This window comes from Mesocricetus auratus, unplaced genomic scaffold (genome assembly GCF_017639785.1).
Source record: "Mesocricetus auratus isolate SY011 unplaced genomic scaffold, BCM_Maur_2.0 Super-Scaffold_100028, whole genome shotgun sequence".
In the NCBI taxonomy this organism is placed as follows: domain Eukaryota; kingdom Metazoa; phylum Chordata; class Mammalia; order Rodentia; family Cricetidae; genus Mesocricetus; species Mesocricetus auratus.
In genome coordinates this window covers 18733250-18749180 of record NW_024429209.1, presented here as the reverse complement: position 1 = coordinate 18749180, position 15931 = coordinate 18733250, and the positions used below count along the sequence as shown (strand labels likewise).

Sequence of the window (15931 nt, the reverse complement as noted above, 5' to 3'; positions counted from 1 at the left end):
TTCTCTCTGTTCAACGGAAGTGAGCCCCCAAACCACCCAGCATCCCTAGTCCACACTAAGCACCCCAGGGATGCAGGGAAAGGGAGAGAGAAGAGGAGGAGTGGGCAGAGGCAGGACTTTGCATCTTTCTTAAGAAGTTTGCTGGGTGGTGAACAGACACAGAGTGAAGGTTTGAGCTGCCTGCCTCCAGCTGATTTCTCCTGGTCATTTTCAGTCACCTGGAAGCCAACAGCCGGTAAGGAGTGAAATGCTCCCATTTCAAACCTGCCTGCTACTGATACTGTCACACCCACTAGAGACCCAAAGATATAAAAAAAAGTAGTGGAGTCGACCGAAGGCTGCTCTCTCGCCACACACAGCCCATCATCAGTCAGCCACCTTGGGACGCACACAGCCCATCAGGCGTCACTCACCTTGGGTGCACCCTCCCTGCTGTTGGTGCCTCTCATGTCTGCTGGTGCGAGCAGGCTCCTCTGAGCTCTCCAGCTGCTGCTACCTCCGGCTCCAGGGCCCGGTGGTGATGCAATGCCACAGCATGAGGCGGGTGGGCTGGCTCCCAGCAGCTGGACTCTATGCAACTGTTGGCCGACACATGGGAACAGTCGAGAAGATTCTTTCAAGTAATGAGAGTCAAATGAAAGGGACGAGGGAGGTGGGGCCAGAGCTGCAGGCCACACTCACGCCTCCGTGCCTGATGTATCTGTAAGTGGAGGCTGACACTCATTGGCTGTGTAAAACCACAAAAGAAGAAGGGGGAGAACCCCAAACCACCCTTCTGCTTTGCAAGGTGAGGTTCCTACTTCGAGCAGCTCCGTGTAGGATCACACCGCATTCTTGTCCCTTGAAGACTATGGAACAATTCCCACCCAGCAGGCCAAAGGCTGAGTTTCCGCTGTGGTCAGCGTGTCTTCCTTCCTACCCAGTGCCTGGCCTTGTGACGCCGAGGATAACTAGGATGACCGCAGTAACCAGGACCCAATATCCAGAGAGGAGCCACTCTGCAGAAGGATGCCAAAAGGAGCTTGTGCTCATTTCGTTTTAGCATAAGGGTCCCATCTTCTAAGTAGCTCCTCCCAGCCGGACTGGAACTCTCTACGTAGACCAGGCTGACCTTGAACTCACAAAGACCCATCTGTTTCTGCCTCCTGAGTGTGAGATTTAAAATGTGTGACATCATGCCCAGCCGTCCTTTACAAACTCTTAGTTTCTTTTGGGTACCCCCACACCCCAGTCCCCACACCTACCTGATTGCCAAGACATGTTTGCCAATTGAAACCACTGGCTAGTTTCTACACAGGGCTCTGTATTTTCAAAGGGTTATCTCTAAAGCATGAGAAAACATGCATCTTCAATCCTAGCTCTCTGGAGGCAGAGGCAGGCTGATCAAGAATAGTGCAATTTACAAAACAAGTTCCAGGCCAGCCAGGGCTGCATGGTGAGTAATTAAAAAAAAAATAAGCAGGCAAGATGGTTCAATGGGTAAAGCTGCTTGCTGCCCAGCTGAAAACCTGAGTTGGGACCCCGGGAACCACGCTGAGGAAGAGAATCGATTCCTGCAAGTTGTCTTCTGACTGCAGCATGCACACTGGCGTGTGTGTGTGTGTGTGTGTGTGTGTGTGTGTGTGTGTGTGTGCGCGCGCACATGCACCCCTCCCCCAGATAAAATAAATAGGTGTAATAAAAAACAAGTAAGTGAATTGACACATATGCTACCTTTGTTTGAAATTACCTTGAAGGAGCAAGCAGACGGCAGTGCGGACAACGGCAGATAACGGGAAGGGACAATGACCAGACAGAAGGAGCAGGTTCATTCACAAACAGACTTAGAACTGGGCGCACTAGTGCATGCTGCAGTCCCTGCATCTGTAGTGCCGAGATAGGAGAGCTGCTGCCATTTTAAGGCTAGCCTGGGCTACAGTGTGAATCTGCGCCTCAAACAGAAGAAGCTGATTTAGCCGTATGCCAAAACCCACAGGGCAGATGGAGGAAGACAGATCTGAAACGGGCGGGAGTGAGTCACAATAGAGGGAGGAGGATGGGTGTGCTCCCTTTAAGGAAGCAGAGAGGGCTCGTGAGTCACCAGGCCAGGGCTCCGGTGACAGCCTCGGCTTACTGGAGAGCTTAGCCCACTGCTCTGAACACAGTGGTGAATTAAAAGTCTTTCCTGCCCTTCATCGAGCTGGAGACTTCTCATGGCAGGTGACATTTGTGCCAATTATCTATCTATCTATCTATCTATCTATCTATCTATCTATCTATCTATCTATCTATCTATCTATCTATCTATCTATCTATCTATCTATCTATCTATCTATCTACCTACCTATCATATGGATGGTGTTTTGCCTGCATGTACGTAAACTACCATGTGCCTGCAGTGCCCGCAGACACCAGCAGAGGGCGCCAGATCCTCCTGGAACTGCAGTTAGATCCAGTTTCCGGCCTTTAAACTGCTTAAACTGCTGAGCCGTCTTTTCAGTCGCTGATTCAAGCCCAGATGTGTTCTGACTAGCCCCTCGCCCCTCACTTCCTTCTTTCCTCCTCCATTTTGAAACAGGGTCCCGTATAGCCAGGCCGGCCTCACATTTTCTATGTAGCGGAGGATGACCTAGAACTTCTGGCCCTCCTACCTCCACCTCCTAAGTGTTGAGAGTGCAGGACTGTACCAGCACTGGGGGTCAAATCCAGGGCCTTCTTGAGCACGCAAGTCAATGTCCCTAATCCGTGGGTGCATTGGGGTGGGGGGTGGGGCTGAGAAATCGCCAGAGAGTGAATAGCATTCCTAGAGGGCAGGGATCCTTAAAACTCCAAAAAACAAACAAACAAACAAAAAAACTTCAAAACCACGCCCAAACATCGCCGCTTGATCGGGAAACAGGAGGAAGAGAGCAGAAATACGTGTTTGCCAATCACAGCCAAAGGCAAGCGAGAGCAACACTGTGGCCTATCTCATTCACAGAACTCACCTGTAGTAGGAATTCGTTCTGCCAAGAGTTTTGGGGTACCGGTCTTAGGGCGTGGCTTCAGAGTGAGGACCTGATCCCTTATACAGAAGAGGAGGGGTCTCTCTCACTCTCTCTTGGGTGGCAGCTTCCAGCGCCTAAGAGCGGAAGACATCAGCGTTTCTCTACCTTGCCTTGTCATTTGTGAGTGATTCCCCAATAAATACCCAACGTCCCTTTATCCGGCCTTCGTGGACTTTCCTGATCTGCCCCTCACTCACTTACAAAGTCTGTTCTGCAGGTGAGGCTCTCCAAGCAGAGACTGGGGTACACACAAGTCACTGATGCTTCCCCAGAACTCAGAATAGCGCCAAGCACACAGTACACTGAAATCATTAACAACAACAACAACAAAAAGATTTCATGTTTATATGTGTGTGTGTGTGTGTGTGTGTGTGTGTGTGTGTGTTTGTGGTCAAAATACATTATGGAGATACGCATGAAGCCGTCGAAGAATAAGGCTTGCTTTGTGACACCGGCACTGGCGGTATCTGTAGCCCTAGTGCAGGCTCACCAGCCCGAGAACTCTTGGTTTTGCTCCTTCCGCCCCTCCCCCTCTTTGTTTCTTGTGGTGGGGTTCTTTTTAGCACCTGGAGAAGCTGTCAAACCAGGGTGGAGAGGAGCTTCCTGGCTAGTCCATGAACCCACCCCAGACCCCACTGTGGGTTCACACATGGTGGAGAGCTCATCCTCCCCTCCAGGGTTACCTTGGTGATCTTGGGTTTTGGGGATCAAACTCAGGTCCTCAGGCTTGGTGACAAGAGCTCTCGTCCACTGAGCCATGTCACTGGCCCTGTAGACTTTGAAAATTCGCATCTTTTTATGTTATCTGCACGAGTGCTTTGTCTTCATGTATGCGTTGTAGCACGTGTGTGAGGTCAGAAGAGGGTATCAGATCTCCTGGAACTGGAGTGAGAGCTACTTGTGAGCCATGGTGTGGGTTCTATGGAACAGAACCTAGGTCCTCTGCAAGAGTAAGTGCTCAATGCTGCTGAGCCCTCTCTCTCTCTCTAGGCCTAGACTTTTCAAGTTTTAAAGAATGAAGAAACCGCCGGGCGTTGGTGGCCCACGCCTTTAATCCCAGTACTCGGGAGGCAGAGGCAGGTGGATCTCTGTAAATTGGACCAGCCTGGACTACCAAGCGAGTCCCAGGATAGCCTCCAAAGCCACAGAGAAACCCTGTCTCGAAACAAACAAAAACAAAAAACAAAAAACAAAACAAAACAAAAAAGAATAAAGAAACCAACTCAGATACGGTGGTTCACAGCTGTAGCCCAAGCACTCAGGAAGCTGAAACAGGAGAATTGCTATGGTTTGAGGTCGGCCTTGGGACACGCAGTGAGTTCCAGGCTAGTCTGGGCTACACAACGAGACTCTGTCTCAGACCAGCAAACCAACCCACCATTCTTCCCACCCATGCTTCTCTCTTTATTTAGATGTAACTCAGGTACCGTAAAATTCACCTTTAAGGTTTTAAGATGTTGGATGTTTTGCCTGTTATGAATATCTGTGCACCATGTGTGTGCAGTGCTCACAGAGGCCACAAGAGGGCGTGGGAACGGCAGGTACAGCCATTTGTTAGCAGCTTTGCAGGTGCTGGACAGTGAACCTGGGTCCTCTGGAAGAGCCGTTAGTGCTTCTAACCGTGGAGTCATCTGTCCATGCCCCAAATTCCCTTTTTTAGGGTGCAAAAATAAAATTTAAAGGTATATTTAGAGATGTAAAGCCGCTACCCTTAACTTAAGCTGATGTCATCTCCCTGATGAGAAGCCTCATCCCCATTAGCTGTCTTTCTCACATTCCGCTCCTACACCCTGGCAGCCACAGCTTTATTGTACTGTTGACTTCAGTAAACATTTGTGATTCCCTATAATAAAAACCGGAAGTAGTCTGGACACGGAGGCATCTGTCTATAATCCCAGCACTTGAGAGGCTTGAGGGTAACCTGGACTACTAGTGAGACCTCCTTCTCATCAGCCTGCAGAAAGGGAGAAGAGTTAGGTGTGGTGATGTATGCCTAAGATCCCAGTACTCAGGAGACAAAGACAGGCAAATCTCCAGACGCACACGCACACACACACACACACCAGCATAGTCACACGCAAGCATGAATACCTGCATGCAGGTACACACAGACATTAGACAGGACTAGTATCTAGAATATACAAAGAACTCAAACACAAAGCAAGAAACCACACAACCCAAGTCAACAAACCGGACAGAGTTCTTAAAGAATGAAACACAAATGGCCAAGAAACATGAAAACATGTTCAGTTTCACAAGCCAACCATCAGAGAAAAGCAAATTGAAGGTACCCCAAATTCAGTCCCACCCCGGTCGAGATGGCAGTCATCAAAACAAGTGACAACACATGTTAATGGGAGATGTGACAAAGCGAGCCCTTATACTAAGACCAGATCTTCCAGAGGACCCAGCTATTACCCTCTTGGGTATCTACCCAAGACTCTTCTAAGTTACCGTGTCATACATAGGGGTGTTTGCATGCCACTGTTATAGTAGGACTGTCCACAGTAGCTTCACCACGGAACCAACGTACTCGTCCAACAACAGAGGGGGAATAGGAAATTCAATTCTTTCCCGTAATCACATGGAACGAAGCTGTCCGTTTGCAGGACAATGGATTCAACAGATAATCAATCACACTGTGAATTAAGACGGTCTCAGAAAGAGGAATGTTTTCTCTCATTTGTTTTATATAGATTCTATGTGGATACATAAAATCATGCACACACACACACAAGGAAAGAAGAAAATTGTCTGTGTCCCACATCTGATGCATACTTGTGTGAAAACTTAGACACAGCATTAAAAGACCCTGTCTCAAAAAACAGAAAGGAAGGATGACCTTGCTAAAGGCCACAGGGAGGTGACTGGGATGGGATTTGAAGCCGAGAAACATGCCATGCATAGCAGCTCACGTTGAAGGTTGGTTCCCATCATGCTGGCAAGCTCCTGTCGATGCTCCTTCCCCACACCGAAGGGAGTCTCAAATTCACGGGACAACTACAATGCTGTAAGTGACGTGTCATGTTCTAGAGAACTCAGCCTAGACAAAACCCAAAACTCATTTAGACACCGAACAAATGGGATCTGGCCAAGAGATGGTCCGGGCTACCTCCTACTAGAAGGCTGGGTCAGTAATTTGTCAACGCATTTGAGTTTGCAGTCTGGTTGTATGAATGGAAGGTGTGAGAAGGTTACTTTGCTGCCATCTGCCTGCACTTTAAGGCCAGCGAGACTGAGTATGTATGGCAACAACAGGCTATTCTGGGAAACCGGGTGCTGTCAAAATACCCGGTGGTCTGAAGCAGACGTGCTCACCTAAGAACCTCGCAGTGGGGAGACCTTGGGTTTCTCTTGTATTTATTTTTTTGGGACAAGGTCTCCCATAGCCCAGGTTGGCCTTGAACCTGCTACACACCAGAGGACAGTCTTCCTCCTGATCCTCCTGCCTCCACTTCCCGGGTTCTGGATTGCAAGCACGCTGCCACACCCATCCGGTAGCCAAGTCCTCAATGCTCTTGATCCAAAACAGTACTTACTTATTCCCTCAGCCTCACACTAGCTCAGGCTAGCCCAGAACTAGTCAGTCCAGCATGGCCTCAGAATCATGGCAGTCTGCCTGCTTCAGCCTCCCGTGAGTGCTGTGGCCACAGGCATGTGCCGTTAGAGGGCAGGACTCGGACTCACTTTTCTTTTCTGGCGTTAGTGGATTTGCTCACTTTGTTTCTACTACGTGTCTTAAGAACGCCAATTGTAAGCCGGGCGTTGGTGGCGCATGCCTTTAATCCCAGCACTCGGGAGGCAGAGGCAGGTAGATCTCTGTGAGTTCGAGACCAGCCTGGTCTACAAGAGCTAGTTCCAGGACAGCCTCCAAAGGCACAGAGAAACCCTGTCTCCAAAAACCAAAAAGGAAAGAAAAAAAAAAAAAAGCCAGTGGTGTTCAGTGCTCATCAACAGTTTCCACACCAGCCTTCCGCTGAAATTCACTGGGTTTGGTATTCCAACACTGAAGTTCACTGGGTTTGGTATTCCAGCACTGAAGTTCACTGGGTTTGGTATTCCAGCACTGAAGTTCACTGGGTTTGGTATTCCAGCACTGAAGTTCACTGGGTTTGGTATTCCAGCACTGAAGTTCACTGGGTTTGGTATTCCAGCACTGAAGTTCACTGGGTTTGGTATTCCAGCACTGAAGTTCACTGGGTTTGGTATTCCAGCACTGAAGTTCACTGGGTTTGGTATTCCAACACTGAAGTTCACTGGGTTTGGTATTCCAGCACTGAAGTTCACTGGGTTTGGTATTCCAGCACTGAAGTTCACTGGGTTTGGTATTCCAGCACTGAAGTTCACTGGGTTTGGTATTCCAGCACTGAAGTTCACTGGGTTTGGTATTCCAGCACTGAAGTTCACTGGGTTTGGTATTCCAGCACTGAAGTTCACTGGGTTTGGTATTCCAGCACTGAAGTTCACTGGGTTTGGTATTCCAGCACTGAAGTTCACTGGGTTTGGTATTCCAGCACTGAAGTTCACTGGGTTTGGTATTCCAGCACTGAAGTTCACTGGGTTTGGTATTCCAGCACTGAAGTTCACTGGGTTTGGTATTCCAGCACTGAAGTTCACTGGGTTTGGTATTCCAGCACTGAAGTTCACTGGGTTTGGTATTCCAGCACTGAAGTTCACTGGGTTTGGTATTCCAGCACTGAAGTTCACTGGGTTTGGTATTCCAACACTGAAGTTCACTGGGTTTGGTATTCCAACACTGGTGCTCAGGGCCTGGCCTGTAAAGACAGCTGAGCAGAGTGTATAGTACAGATGGTTGAGACCTTGTAGTTCTCAGACTGCACGGCTTCAAGATCTGAGACTGGGAGCGAGAAGTGTCTTGGTAAGGTCATTTGTGGCACAAGCCTGGTGACCTGAGTCTCTGTCTTCCTCCCTCCCTCCCTCCCTCCCTCCCTCCCTCCCTCCCTCCCTCCCTCCCTCCCTCCCTCCCTCTCTCCCTCCCTCTCTCTCTCTCTCTCTCTCTCTGGATTTGGGAAGGTTGAGGAAGAAAAGGAATCAGTACGAACTGAAAAAAAAAAAAAAGGACTGCTAAAAGCAGGGGTGGGGGGCGCAGCAGGGGCTGCAGGAAAAGGCTGCCTATTGACTGAACAAGAACCAGGACAGAAAATGATTGTCACAGGCCAGTAGCTGTCGTGGGGGAGAGGTGTCACCTGGCCCAGAGATGCCTGGAAAAGTGGCCTCAGGAAGGAGTTGAAATAGAGTTGGGGAGGAAACCCAGAGAAGGACAAAACCACGATGTGGGGAGAGTGGTGAAGGAGAATTTGTGGTTTTCCTCAGGTTTCGTTCAGTTCCCTGCTGTTACGACAGAGTTTTGAAGACTGGAGAGATGGCTCAAGGGTTAAGAACATTCACTGATTGCTCTTCCGGAGGACCTGGGTTTAATTCCCAGCATTCACATGGCAGCTCATAACTGTAACTCCAGTTTCAAGGGTTCTGGCACCCTCACACAGACAGAAATGCAGGCAAAACACTAATGCACAATTACACACACACATATGTATACATACATACATACATACATACATACATACATTTATCTGCCCCCCCCCCAGGCGGCTAAGAACTGACTAGAGCCCAGGCTGGCCTTGGATTTGCAGGCTGCTGAGGTTACACAAGTGTACCACTATGCAGACTTTTTATTCTGGGACAGTCTGGCCTTCAACTTCTCCGTAGCCAAGGATGACCTTGAACATCTGAGCTTGTAACCACTTTCCAAGTGTTGGGTGCAGTGTGTGCCACCAAGCCTGGTTCCTGTGATGCCAGGGAGGGAACCCGGGTTAGAAAACCTGCTAGTTGGGCTAATCTATGGCCCCCAGTTTTGGCTCTTTGGACGTAATCTACATATGTACATGTTTTGCATGGATGATCTTAACTCTGCAGGTCTGTTGGTTTTTGTTGGTCGGCACCACGGCGGCTTGTGTCTTCATATATCCTGAGAGTGAGCTCACGATCCTGTCACCTGGGAGAACCAAGGGAAGCCCGGGGTTCAGACATGTTCTCTCCTAGAGACTTGGGCTGGCTTCTGTAAGGTACTGTGGCTGCTTACCTATTGGAAACAGCTTTCAATTTCCCGGTTGGTTTTCTCCCAGGGGGTTGGGTGGTGGTAACAGTTCCACAGTTCCACGTCGGTTTGAGGTACGGCCGGCACACAGGCTGGCTCTTGGAGACCTTCCTCACTGCACCATCCTGCTCTTCCTGTAAACACCAAGCTAGTGTAGAGCATGCTCGTTTTTGTGAAGTTCAGTCTGTTATGGGGCGGGGGAGGGGGCTCAATCTTACTTTCTGGGACTTAAAAAACAAAAACAAAACAACTTAATACAACCCTTTCCTTTATTATTTTCTTTTCTGGGTCTTGACAGGAAGAAGTCCCCACCCCACGAGGCCTAGCCTTAGTTCCGCCCAGAAATCACGACAAAGAACGCCGAGCCTGCTGGCTCCAACGCTGCTAATCTCTGCACGTTTTCTTATTTCTCTTGCTAGCTCTACCATTACATCAAATTCTGCTCACATTTGAACTCAAGGGTCTCTGGATGGCTCATTTACTTTCACACGTCTTCCTGAGAGCAAATGCTGTCCCTCACCCCGAGGGTGAGTATTCTTAAACAATTTCCACTCGCTCAAGAGCCGGTTGGACAATAGAGCTGAAGGCCTTTGGACACCGAAGGGACTCACATCCCACAACAATGGCTACCTCTGTTACCTACCAAGTCAAGGCCAGAGCTGGGACCAGACTGTCCCATATTGCTTTTCTAAAGAAAATCGAGATATCTGAAGGAAGGGAACTCTACCAAGTTCTTTCTGTTCAGTAGCCTGCAAGAATGCAACTAGGACCCCAGAACAAGTGCCAGGCTGTGAAATGTCCCACCCACCATTAAGGCTTAAGAACTGCCATTCAAATGTGGGAAGGCAATCTCCAAAAACACAAACTAGCTGTATGTTACCATTATATAAAAAAGTTTATTCTAGAAATCACATCTTTTGAAAATAACATAGAAGGCATAGGTTACTGTGACCAGATATAAATTCATCACTCAAATGCTGGGTGTGAGATGCAATACAATGTCAAGACGTGAACACCAAGTCCGTGTGGGTCTTGACGTCTACACCAGGGTTAAAAGGCAGGGTAGAGGAGGGGACAGAGGGGAGGAAACTATTTTGGAAACAGAGAACTTTGATCTCGTAAATGTCAGTCCTGAAACCACAGCCACCGAGACTAGCCTAGGAACTGCACGAAGAGGCATTACTGTTTTCATTCACAAGCGATCCGCACATCTGGGCAGCTTGGGCTGGGAGTGCAGAGGGTGACAGAGGTGGTGAGCCTCTGCTCTGGGGTGTCACGGCATGAAAGCAACAGGGCAGGCAGAGGAACATGTGGGGAGCTTGGGATTAGAGTGGTTGCCCTCTGCTCCTATCCAGTAGTTTTCTTATGATCTTACGGGTGGCACCCCAGGTGGCCATGTTCAAATACTGGAGAATCAGAATGCAAAAGTGTAAGTTCACACTTACTGTGGACACAAAAATACAGCTCTTTAGGACTGCGACCCCAAACGCAGTGACCCCTCCTCAGTGGTGAGGCTGGAAGGAATGTTTATGTGAGAGTCCCCACCCCACAGCAGTGACTCACTGTGGCCTAGTTGCTACTTTGTTATCAGTGATCTCACACTGTTTCCAGGTCCTGAGGGATTTCTCTTCAAGGGGAAGTAGAGCAAACTTGGTTAGGAAGAGGAGCTCACAGGGCTGGTTCACCTACATCAGATAGTCAAGAGATGCTGTCAGCTTCCCAGACACTTCAAGAGACAGATGCACCAGACGGCTGCAGCAACCCCAAGGGCGTGCTCTCTGTGCACCCCAACGACAAGTTACTGTCACGCTGGGGACACTAGCAAGCTCTTGGGGCTTAAGAGACTGGATAAATTTTGACTTATGTATCCCACCAAATCATTACCATCCATTTTGTTTTCTGAGACGAGATCTCACTAAGGAGTTGTAGCTGTCCTGGAACTCATTATGTAGTCCAGGCTGGGATCTCATGGGGATCCTCTGCCTCCTGAGAGCTGAGATTAAAGGCTGGTCTAGCCAAGGCTGGTCTCAAACCTGCTATTTATTTGAGGTAGGCCCTAATCTCCCGATCATCCTGTTCCCTGGGCTGATGAACGTCACCGTTCGGATCAGTGAACATGGCTGGGACCAGGAGGATGCCACAGGGACGGCAGACAGGGCTCTTGGAAACCCCAGGGTTATGAAGTGAAGAAGAAGGAACATTGAGGTCATAGATCTGAGCTTTATTATCAGGATGACATCACCTCAGGGTGGGACTGGGGTCCCTGCAAGGTGGTTCCACAGGGCACAAACCCAGAGATTCTCAAGCTGCAGACCTCCTCCTGTGCTGAAACACATCTGAGAAGGAAATACAGAGGGGGCAAGACAGGCTGGAGGTGACAAAAGAACCTGATGACAGTCTTTGTGAGACTCCCCTGAGGCCACGAAGTACTTCAACATTCTGTCCTTCTCCAGGCACAAGGGTGGGAAGCCATGGCAAGTCCTGAGCTTACTAAGCTGGTGATAGCCACACTGAGGTCACCGCAGCAGAACAGCGTGCACAGGTGACGTCACTGCAACAGGACAGCGTGCACAGGATATGTCACTGCAACAGGACAGCGTGCACAGATGACGTCACTGCAACAGGACAGCATGCACAGATGACGTCACTGCAACAGGACAGCGTGCACAGGTGACATCACTGCAACAGGACAGCGTGCACAGGAGAGGTCACTGCAACAGGACAGCGTGCACAGATGACGTCACTGCAACAGGACAGCGTGCACAGGTGACATCACTGCAATAGGACAGCGTGCACAGGAGAGGTCACTGCAACAGGACAGTGTGCACAGGTAAGATCACTGCATCAGGATAGTGTGCACAGGTGACGTCACTGCATCAGGACAGTGTGCACAGGTGACGTCACTGCATCAGGACAGCGTGCACAGGTGACGTCACTGCATCAGGACAGCGTGCACAGGTGACATCACTGCAACAGGACAGCGTGCACAGGTGACGTCACTGCAGGACAGCGTGCACAGATGACATCACTGCAGCAGGACAGCGTGCACAGGTGACGTCACTGCAGCAGGACAGTGTGCAAGGTGACGTCACCGCATCAGGATAGTGTGCACAGGTGACGTCACTGCAACAGGACAGCGTGCACAGGTGACGTCACTGCAGGACAGCGTGCACAGGAGAGGTCACTGCAGCGGGGCAGCGTGCACAGGTGATGTCACTGCATCAGGACAGCGTGTACAGGAGAGGTCACTGCAGCAGGACAGTGTGCACAGGTGACGCCACTGCAACAGGACAGCGTGCACAGGAGAGGTCACTGCAATAGGACAGTGTGCACAGGAGACGTCACTGCAACAGAACAGCGTGCACAGCTTCCAATTTTTCACACCATGGTTCTACATCAAGGTAAAAAAGAGCTTCCACGTCCAAATCCAAGGCAGGAGCCAGATGGCTGCACACAACAGATGGTAGACTGCTCGCTAGTGCAGCTGGCGGCAGGACACAGGGAGGAGGGCAGAGTCCTGAGACAAGAACCCTCGGAGTGGGCCAGCTCAGTCAGTGGTGGACCTCCGGTACCAGAACCGAGCCCGGAAGTCGTCACTGCACGTCATGAAGCCGGGGTTGGTGGGCGAGTGCACAATGCAGCGCACGATGTTGTTGTGGCCCAGGGACAGCAGGTTTCTGCGCTCAGCTGTCCTAGAGTCCCAGCAGCAGAGGCTGATGGTCCTTTCATCTGGCAGCAGAATATAGTCCTCAGTGTGGTTAAACACAGCCTGGGTCCGGTGCACCTGCCGTCCACTCAGACCCGCTCCTGTCACACAAAGCAACACGTTAGCCTCAGGCCTCCCCATGTTCTAGCACTGCCAACACCGTCACCTCCAGGGCACCCGAGCCAGGGCAGGCGAACACCAACCGTAGTTTAAACCCACGGTCCTGGGCACTGTCCGCATCACTAACCATTCTTGCTGCTGGGCATTCCGCTTGTGTCCACTAAGAGTGTTGCAAACACCACGTAATGTAGAAAAGAGTAAAGCACTCAGGGCAGCTCACTACTTCATGAGACTACAGTTTGGTGGACAGCCTCCCAAATACCTGTGCTCCCAACTACAGAACTACAGTTTGGTGGACAAATACCCCTGTGCTCCCAACTGCAGAACTACAGTTTGGTGGACAAATACCCCCGTGCTCCCAACTGCAGAACTACAGTTTGGTGGACAAATACCCCCGTGCTCCCAACTACAGAACTACAGTTTGGTGGACAAATACCCCTGTGCTCCCAACTGCAGAAACTAGAGGTCACGTGCTCCTTTCACTCAAGAGCTCACAGTGCAGACCTGGAAGAGGATCATGGCTATAGAGGAAAACACACCCTTCACAGTTAGTGGGGCGTGTTCTCCCGAGGGGCCGTGGCTTTGAGTATAGGTGACATCCTAATTCAAGCCTTCCTTTATTCACCTCAGGAGCCTCCCACAAGGGTGCTGAGGATTAAAACACGACACATACAAGCCCCATGCAAGTGTCGATCTGCCAAGGCTGCACGGACTAGCAGGCGCAAGGCAGAACCATTCAGTGCTCTGCAGTGGACTCTGGCTTCTAATCTGCATAAGCCCCCAACTTCTACTGACTCAGTGATGGTGACAGACACCACTCTGTGTGCAGACACACAGACTCACCTAAAAGTGTGACAAAAACCACATATTAAAATTTTTGACCTGACACTAAATTATCTTTCTGAAATATTTACCAAAACGACTCATCAGTAAAATGTGCAGACTTTCAGCAATAAAATAACACAGTCCTTGAGTTAGAGACGGTTTGATGTGCCAAGAAAGATGCCCCCACTTCTGCTCCTTAGTTTACAGTTAGGCTGTTAATTTTACATCTGATTTTCACTTTTTACGAAATACTGCAAAAACTTTGACTCTTTTCTTATAAATTTGGGCTCATCTTTTTCTCATCTATCCACAGCCTACCCATACAGTAAGACAGACCTGTCTACTACATAGAACACAGGATGAACTAACACATCCATGTCCTCTTCAGTTTCTCTCTTTTCATTGCTATTTCAAAACTACTTTGCATTCTAAGGAAGAATTTCTTTTTAAGTTATTTATTTTTATTTTTCGAGCATTGGTGTTTTGCCTGCATGTATGTCTGTGTGAAGCTGTTGGCTCCACTGGAACTGGAGTTATAGGCAGGTGTGAGCTGCCGTGTGGGTGCTGGGAACTGAACCTGGGTCCTCTGGAAGAGCAGCCAGTGCTCTTAACAGGCTGGCTGAGCCCTCTCTCCAGCCCACATTCTAAGGAAATCTTAAAACCAGAATGGAAACCCTGACATGCTGACTGTCAGGGTGCTGACTTGGGAATTAGGAAATCAGTAATGTATGCATTCCTTTGGAAAAAATAAAATTGCCAATAAACCATACTCTAGGTGCTCACAAAAATCTAAGCTCTTGGTAGCAGTCTGGTGCATGTCTGTCCCCTACATCATCCCGTAAACAGCATTTTCATGTTCACTTTGATGGCTTCTGCATGCAAGGACACCTGGTTTTAAGAGTTGCTTTCCAAAATGACACCATATAAAGTATCATAAAGTTACCAAGGATTATGACAAAAGTGACTCTTTAGGCAATTAGCTTGTGCCACATAGAGAGGAAATGTACTGCACCCTAGTGGCCTGAATGTCACCAGCTCTTCCATGCCTCTCTCCAAGACGCTAAATCAGAGAGTGCCTTACAACACTGGTCCCCTGCAAGCTACAACTTTGGTGTGTTTAGTGTAGCGAGTGAGACACACACATCTCACAAGAGGCGCAGGGGGTGGGGGTGGGGGTGGGGTGGGGGGAGAGGCAGCAGAACTTCCCAGGAGGCTCCTATCAAACAACACAGGGCACATGACACTCACTGTGCCCAGACCTGAACTGGCTAATAAATTCAAGACTTACCATAAAAGGCGCCCGTGGGCACAGCCGCTACAAACTAGAGACTAACAAACGGGGGAACCGAGCTGGCTTTCCTTTCTTCCTGCCTGCAAGGTCTACTTCATTCATGGACACGGGTGCGCTCTTCTGGGGCTACCTGTATTGGCCCAGGGATGGGCCGAAGCCCTTTCTGAACCCCTTCCCTCAGGTACCTCCCTCCTCAGGGATCTGATCCCCGAGAAATCCCAGCACCACCTTCTCACGCACCTGTGTACCTCACCAGCGTCCGCCCTGTGGATATTTCCCAGAGCTTAGCTACAGAGTCCTTTCCACTAGAGAGGATGTACTTGGAGTTCTTGGAGAAAATGGCAGAGCAGACTTCCGCGCCATCGTGAGCTTTCTCGAAGGTTGTGATGCAGCGGTTGGACACGCCGTCCCATAGCTTGATGCAGCCATCCTTGCTGCCAGTGACGTACATGTTGGCGCTCGGGTTGTAGCTGACGGAGCAGATGGCATCCGTGTGCTGGTCTTGGGGGTTGCACGAGACGAAGCACTGGAAGGTGTTGATATCGTAAAGGCGGAGGGTAGGGTGCTGAGTCCCAACCAGGATAAAGTCTCCCGAAGGGTGGAAAGAGATGGAGCGCAGCATCTCAGCTTCCTGTGAGGACAGAGGCACAGTGTCAGTCACCAGCATCCGGCCAAGCAAGCCGCAGGAGGCAGGGGAGAAGAGCTTGTCCCGGATGCAGAAAGCTATTTCCTGGTCAGTCATTCCAAAACCAGACCGGAGCCTCACTTGAGAATGAACATGGGATGAAATCAGATGAACCCCTGCAAATGGATTAAGGGAGCTACACTCACAGAGCCAGGGATCA

At 49.8% G+C, this 15931-nt stretch overlaps 2 protein-coding genes across 5 annotated transcripts in view; both read right to left on the bottom strand.

Moving 5' to 3' along the window:
- Positions 1 to 821, bottom strand: part of Cass4 (Cas scaffold protein family member 4) — a 40223-nt gene extending 39402 nt beyond the window's left edge. The window contains exon 1 of one of the 2 annotated variants that reach the window (XM_040732935.1): positions 414 to 821. In XM_040732935.1, the coding sequence (XP_040588869.1) occupies positions 414 to 449 (36 nt within the window). In that variant the 5' untranslated portion in view covers positions 450 to 821. The remainder of the gene's footprint in view (positions 1 to 413) is intronic. The other variant, XM_021229752.2, reaches the window with a different exon arrangement.
- Positions 822 to 11344: 10523 nt separating this feature from the next.
- The window catches only part of Cstf1 (cleavage stimulation factor subunit 1), a 10138-nt gene continuing 5551 nt past the window's right edge, over positions 11345 to 15931 (bottom strand). For all 3 annotated transcript variants that reach the window (XM_005074464.4, XM_005074463.4, XM_013116658.3), the window contains exons 5-6: positions 15327 to 15717; positions 11345 to 12951 (exon numbers count right to left, since the gene is read on the bottom strand). In XM_005074464.4, the coding sequence (XP_005074521.1) occupies positions 12692 to 12951; positions 15327 to 15717 (651 nt within the window). In that variant the 3' untranslated portion in view covers positions 11345 to 12691. The remainder of the gene's footprint in view (positions 12952 to 15326; positions 15718 to 15931) is intronic.